General features: G+C 43.0%; 1 protein-coding gene across 1 annotated transcript in view; it reads right to left on the minus strand.

Moving 5' to 3' along the window:
- The window catches only part of C10H1orf141 (chromosome 10 C1orf141 homolog), a 44981-nt gene extending 39179 nt beyond the window's left edge, over positions 1 to 5802 (minus strand). The window contains exons 1-2 of the mRNA XM_013348491.2: positions 5448 to 5802; positions 852 to 943 (exon numbers count right to left, since the gene is read on the minus strand). Of these exons, the coding sequence (XP_013203945.1) occupies positions 852 to 926 (75 nt within the window). The 5' untranslated portion in view covers positions 927 to 943; positions 5448 to 5802. The remainder of the gene's footprint in view (positions 1 to 851; positions 944 to 5447) is intronic.
- Between the last annotated feature and the right edge of the window lie 1810 nt (positions 5803 to 7612).

The raw sequence follows: 7612 nt of genomic DNA on the forward strand, positions 1-7612 counted from the left end.
TTCCTTCCTTCCTTCCTTCCTTCCTCCTTTCTTTCTTTTCCTGTTTTTTGGGCTTTTTTGAGAGAAGGTTTCTCTGTAGCTTTGGTGTCTGTCTATCCTGGAACTAGCTCTTGTAGACCAGGCTGGTCTCAAACTCACAGAGATCTGCCTGCCTTTGCCTCCCGATTGCTGGGATTAAAGGTGTATGCCACCACCGCCGGGCTGCCTCTTTCTTTCTTAAAACAAACCAAAAACCCAACACCAAAACAAAAAAACACAAGTAAATATAGAGTCTAATTTGTGTTGACCAACTACTCCTGAGCCTGAGGCCTGCCCTGCAGTGTCACTCCATTGAAGAAAATGGATTTTTCCCTGATCCAGTGGCTGTGAATTGCACATAGCTTCCAGATTAGGGGTGCTTTAGGGACTTGGTGCTTTCCATATATCTACTAAGTAACTATACACTTAGCATATTGGTAACAACTGTGGGTAGCAGTATTTAGTGGTTGGGAGGCAGTACTTTCAAAAGTAAAGTTTTGATACATCTATGACCTGGCACATGACAGCTACCTAGAAGTGATCTTATATAGTTAGTTTTTATCACTGCTGTTATTTTTATTGTGGTCCTGGGGCCTGCAGTATACTAGGCCAGCTCTCTATCTCCGAGTTACGTCCTTGATTACTTAATAAGTCTTTTATTATCTACTTAAATACGTGATTTTCAACTGATCTGTTTACAAAGTTGAAAGTCATTTATATGAGGATATAAATAAACTTGCCATATTAATGCATCATTAATCATAAAGTAAAAATCTTGTCTGAAATGTTAACTTTTTAACGAGTACCACAGTATTAATGTCCACTTCATATACCTTTGCTCTGATGGCTGCAAGTATCCTTGCGTCCTCATCCAGGGCATCTAACTTCTGCAGGATTTTTTCCATCATCCTTTGTCAAACTATTCCTGTTTAAAAGGGAGGAAGAAAAATGTAAGATTCAATTCAGACCAAAACACATGATGCCTATTTGGGCATAAGGGAGCCAGATGTTCTCCTATGAAAATAAGGCTGAGTGGCTGGCATGATATAATTTAATTCATTTTAAAAAATAATTTATTTTTGTCTTATGAACGTTGTCAGATATCCTGCATGTCAGATATTTACAATTCATAACAGTTATGAAGTAGCAATGAAATAATTTTATGGCTTTGGGTCACCACAACATGAGGAATTGTATTAAAGGGTTTCAGCATTTGGGAGGTTGAGAAACTCTGCTTTATTTATTTATTTGTTTGTTTGTTTGTTTTTTGAGACAGGGTTTCTCTGTGTCACTTTGTTGCCTGCCCTGGAACTAGTTCTTGTAGACCAGTAGGCTGGCCTCCAATTCACAGAGATCCTCCTGCCTCTGCCTCCCGAGTGCTGGGATTAAAGGCGTGTGCCACCACTGCCTGATGAGAATCTCTGCTTTAGACTGAGGTGTCCTGTGTTCTACTTTTAGTGCCTTCCCTACTTCAATGTCACAACCAACAAGGTATGGTGCAGCACGCCTCCTCATTTTACACTGCTGTGCTGCTGTGGCAGAGAAAGATGCTCATGATCACACCTATTATTTTCCTTCTCGTATTTCTTAACTGCAAAATTTCTTGAAACTCTCATCTGTACTTCAGGGCTCTGATTTCTGACATCCCCTTTGTTCCCAAGCTCCTGTCATCTGGCTTCTCATTAAATCAACCCCTAGGTTATTAGGGTCACTGTCTCATGAACTAATGAATACTTTATTTTTGCTCTTAAGTTCTTTGATCTTTTATAAATTTGTGGATATCTATTATGCCTTTCTATAGAAATTTTTGCTCCTCTCAGTTTCCATAACATCAGTCTTCCTACCTCCTTGGAAGATTCCTTACCAATGTCTTTAGGCCTCACTTCAAACATTTGTACCCACAGGGGTTACATCATGTTTCCCATTGTTGCACATCCTCCCCACACAGCCTTTTATGAACCCATGGCTTCATCTACTGTCATCTATCTCCAAACAAATTCTCCCGAGTCCCAAGCCTATATATACAGCCCAGCTTATAATATTTCCCACCAGGATTGCAAACTTCCTCCATCATCCTTTTGCTGCAACCAAGACTCTCTTCTAACTCATGGAATCATACTAACACCTCTCAAGCTTCTGGCTCACACACTGGGGCATCACAGTGATTTTCCTTCTTAGCCATTCTATAGAATGGGTTGAAAACTTTCATACAAAAGTGCTGTGGGACAATGGTCTTGTATCCTGTTACTCTGTAAAGATTTGTCAGTTGTATTGGCTTAATAAAACACTGATTGGTCAGTAGTCAGGCAGGAAGTATAGGCAGGGTGACCAGGTAGGAAGTAGAGGTGGAATGACAAGAACAGGAGAATTCTGGGAAGAGGAAAGACTGAGTCTGCAGCCGTGACCCAGATGCAGGGGACACAAGATGAGAATACCTCACTGATAAAAGGTACCAAACCACGTGGCTAACATAGACAAGAATAATGGGCTAATTTAAGACTTAAGAGTTAATAAAAAGCCTGAACTAATAGGCCAACCAGTTTATGTAGACCTCTGTGTGTTTCTTTGGGACTGAAGGGCTATGGGACAGGATGGGACAGAAATCTCTGCCAACACAAATTTTCTGGTGTCCCCTTAGATCTCCAAAGTAAAACCGCAGGGGGTGAAGATTAAGAATCCTCTCCCTCTCCTCCTGAGAACTGAAGTAGGCAAGCACTCCACTCTCAAGTCTTCAGTCTAGGCATTGATTGGGGTGTGTGGGATGTACTGGTGTCAAGCATTCTTGGTGTGGGGGGTCCTTCTGTCTTTGTGTTGCTTTTATTGGTTAATGAATAAAGAACTGCTTTGAGCCTATGGCAGGGAAGAACAGAACTAGGGAGGGAAAGCTAGGCTGTACACTGGGAGACAGAAGGGTGGAGTCAGAGAGAAGCCATGAGCTGCCAGAGACAGACATTGGGCACTTTATCTGGTAAGCCATAGCCACATGGCAATATACAGATTAATAGAAATGGATTAAATTAAGATGTAAGAGTTAGCCAGTAAGAAGTTAGATCTAATGGGCCAAGCAGTGATTTAATTAATACAGTTTCTGTGTGATTATTTCGGGGCTGGGCAGCTGGAAACCAACAAGTGGCTCTCTCTACAACATATTCTCCGGACACAGCTCCATCAATTATTGATTACTGGACTCTGGTTATCTGTTAAGTGTTATTCTGATGCATGTCTTACCCAGACCTGGATTTGTTTTCCACTTTAGTGGAGAAGCTCCTCATCTCTCATGTAAATATGCACAAATCATTTCATACAGCATAGGACCTGGTCTAAGTATCTTCTTGGCTCTTCCTGTTTTACCCACTGTAACCTCAGTTTAGGAGTCTGGAAGTTGTTGCTTGGATTACTGCAATAGTTTAAATTTTCTTTCATATATTTGATGAATTAATTCTATTCTTTGATGATTTGCAATGTTTTTTTTCAAGAAAAACATACTTTGTCTTCCTACTTAAAGCTTTAATTTCTTCAAAAATATATTAACCAACACCAAACTCCTTGCTGTATTATATAAGGTTCATAGTGTGGCTTCTGAATTCCATATCCTGTGATCACACATGCTTGATTTCCCAGCCATGAGAAACAACCTTGTCTTCTCATGTGGTGTGGAAGGTTCTTCTGTCTATGTGTTGCTTTTATTGGTTAATGAATAAAGAAACTGCCTTGGCCTGCTGATAGGGCAGAACTTAGGTAGGTGGGGCAAACTCAATGGCATGCTGGGAGAAAGGAGGCAGAGTCAGAGAGATGCCATGGAGCTGCCACCAGAGCCAGACATGCTGAAACTTTGCCAGTAAGCCACTGCCACATGGTGATACACAGATTAATAGAAATGGGTTAAATTAAGATGTAAGAGTTAGCCAGCAAGAAGCTAGTGCTAATGACCCAAGCAGTGATTTAAATGATATGGTTTCTGTGTGATTATTTTTGGTCTAAGCTAGCCAGATGGCCGGGAACCAACAAGTGTCCCTTCTCCAACACTCATGTGCATTCATCTTTTTAAATTGTAACTTCTTAACATTCTCTGTTTATAGGGCCAGTCTTCTACTCTTTCCACTCCTAAGTTCTCCTCATTAAGCAACACCTGTATAGGAAATTGTCCCTGTAAACCATGATTTAGAGAGCAACTTTCTGTGGACAGAAGCAAGCCTACTGACAACCCCCTCTGGACTGTGCCCTTCTTGAAGGCAGAAATCTCACCTAATTCACCTCTGAATATCTAATACTTTCACAACTTAAGTGGTAACTGACAGAAAGAAAAAGGATAGTTGTAAATACCATGGCTGCTTTTGGCCTTTGGCAAGGTTCTTGCTTTTGACAGCGCCTTCTTGAGGGTCTTCGGGACCAATTCATTCATTTGAAAAAAATGGAAAAAAAAAAGCTCAAGGGAGAGTGAAATCAACAAAGTCTGATGTGGGATTCCTCTCTGTATGCGGTGAATATGTTTTATTACCATTGTTAATAAATAAGCTTCTTTGGCCTACAGCAGAACAGAGCATAGCAAGGCAGGAAATCCAAACAGAGATAGAGGAGAAAAGAAGGTAGAGTCAGGGAGATGTCATGTAGCTGCCAAAGGACAAAGATGCCAGAACTTTCCTGGTAGGCCACAGCCTCATGGTGATACACTGATAAATAGAAATGGATTAACTTAAGATGTAAGAGCTAGCTAGGCATATGCCTAAGCAATTGGCCAAACAGCATTGTAATTAATATAGCTTCTGTGTGATTATTTGGGTCTAGGTGGCAGGGAAACGAACGAGCGGTCTCCATTTACAAGAGTCCATATTCAGGGCACTTTGACAAACACTTGACACATGATCAGCACTAAATGGACTCAGCAGGTTGGAGTCACACACACACACACACACACACACACACACACACACTCACTCACACTCACACTCCTACCCCAGTAATAATAAAACAAGTTGTACAGTCAAAGGGGGAGTTGCATCAGGGGTCTGGGAGGAGTTGGAGGAAAGAGGTTGTAGAGGTGGTAGGCGTTATGCAAATACCCTACTCATGCATACAATTTCTCAAGATGAAAAGAAAAATTTAAACCAAACAAAACCAACCAAACGAACTAACCAAGCAACTAAAGCAGCCTTTCCTTCTCCCCACCTTCAAATGTGCATGCCATACAAACGGCATCCGTGTCCTGCCTAAGAACATCCGGAGTGAGATGAACTCTGCTTGAACTGTGAGTGCAGCCACACCACACGGTGGTGTATGAGAGGGGACTTGTTGCTTGACTTTTCTGTGTGGCCCATTTAAAAAGATGAAACAGTAACAGTGTGGAAGTCATGGGGTTTCTATGAAGTTTAGTCATGCAGATATAGGTGGGAAGATAACAGATAAGTAAAACCAAGTGAGGCTCCACTTACTAGTTAGATGCCAGGCGTGTGGGATTCCTGATTCACAATTGCGGTTCTTCTTGGGCCGCAGACCGTCTCTTGCCACACAGTGTGATCAACAGTAGACCTGCATTTGTCTGTCTGCTTGCTTCCTTTGGCTACACTCACACCAACTTTCTCAGAACTCAGCAAACGACCAGAGTCTCACAATCATTTAGTGTTTTTTCTTATCGTGCAACTCTGTATCTTCCGTACGATGACCTCCTGTGATCTTGCTTCCTTTCTGTTTCTATCTGACTCACGGTATTATGCTGAATTTTAGATCAAATTCTTGTTTATCTTTTCCATTCTGGGAATCAAAACTAAAGCTCTGTGTTATGAGACCGACGGGCAGGCCTTGAGTGCCCAGTAACTACTGAGCAGGAACACCGTGTTCAGGATCCCTATGTCTCCACACTGGCGTCTCAGCAACAAACTGTAGTATTGCGGTCAGTAGTTCTCATCACGTTTCTTTCTGCTGATATAAATTGGGGCGGGAGAGATGTACTCGCTTCTGAAATCTGCACAGCTCTGGCTAAAGCTCTCCCATACCCTTACGCTCTGGGGCTGATGGTATTCTCTGGAATGTAGGTAGGGTTCTTACATGTCACAAAGTCAACCTTCTAGACTGTTGGAGTTAGAACCCATCTAGAGGTTATCACACTGTTCCATGAGCAGCAGGGTTGTGCCCTCCCCCCTTTCATTTTGGGTTTTGGTTGTTGGTTTTTCGAGACAGGGTTTCTCTGTGTAGCTTTGACGGTCCTGGAACTCACTCTGTGGACCAGGCTGGCCTCAAATTCCACAGAGATCCTCCTGCCTCTGCCAGCTGAGTGCTGGAATCAAAGGCATGTGCCACCACCACTCAGCATGTGGTGGCATAGGCTGGTAGGACTTGCTGAGGGAGGCGGAGGCAGGAGGATCACGAGTTTGAGGCCAGCCTGGGCTACACATTGGCCAGATATGGTGGCTCACGCCTATAATCCCAGCAGTTTGGGAGGCTTGAGAGTTCGGGGTCAGCCTCCTAGGCTGTGCTTTTACACACATGCACAACAAAAGCTCTTTCCATCCTTGCTTTGACTTCTTATCCTCCTCCAGCCCTTTAGGTCTCTGCTCTCCATCCCCAGATCCCTGCAGCATACCCACCCTGCTGATTTGCCCACCTCTAACGGTGTTCCTCATCTTTGGAATATTAATCATTCAACATGCCATCCAAGCCCTCTGTCTTTAATAGAACAATAATAAGGCCCAGCTCTAGCCCACGAACCATGACTCATTTAATCTTATCTGAGGAATGGGCCCCTAGGTTTTCAGACAATATCCAAGAAAAGACAATGCAAGATGTGGCTCTATCTTTCCGACTTATCCCCTACAATACCTCCCTCACGTTCCTCTGGTCACGTCCCACCAGTTCCTGGCTACGTCCTTGCACTTTGCTCTTCCTTCTACTTTGAACACCCTCTCTTCAAGTGTTCTGAACACAAGCCTGCCTGTCAAATCCCAGTGAGAAGCCTCCCTCATTTGTGAGCCCTCCCTTGGCCTCCTCACTGTGTTGGATGTCTTGGTGACTTCTCTTCCTTTTGTGTACTCCTATCATCCTTCATACTACTTCCTCCTAAAGACAGTTACTCTCAGCTGGGCCTTGGTGGTGCATGCCTTTATCCTATAACTTGGGAGATAGAGGCATGCGGATCTCCGTGGGTTCGAGACCTGCCTGGTCTACAAAGCAAGTTTTGGGACAGCCAGGGCTACACAGAGAAACCATGTCTCTGACCTCAAGCAAAAACCATACACTCTCTGACTCATCTCTTCCTCAGCATTGATCTTACTTGCAGGGAGACTTGAGCCACGCTCCTCTGAATCTCAGCATTTTACATTCAAATGCAACCTTCACAGTGCAATTTAATCTGGAGATGTCTTCCAGTAGAATATCTTATGGGTGAGCACTCTTGTGCTCCTACGATAAACTGCATTACTGCAGGATAGGTGGGCACCCCCCCGTGCACCTACAATGACTGGTGTTACTGCAGGATGATTCTCTTTCTGAAGAATGAAATATCAAGTGGGGTGAATTGTTATGAAATGTAGCTTTTGCCATATTAAACAGTGCAATGGTTTTTAAAGGAAATGGATTTATGGTTAAGTTTGTTGAATTTTTT

Source organism: Microtus ochrogaster, chromosome 10 (assembly GCF_000317375.1).
Source record: "Microtus ochrogaster isolate Prairie Vole_2 chromosome 10, MicOch1.0, whole genome shotgun sequence".
NCBI lineage: Eukaryota > Metazoa > Chordata > Mammalia > Rodentia > Cricetidae > Microtus > Microtus ochrogaster.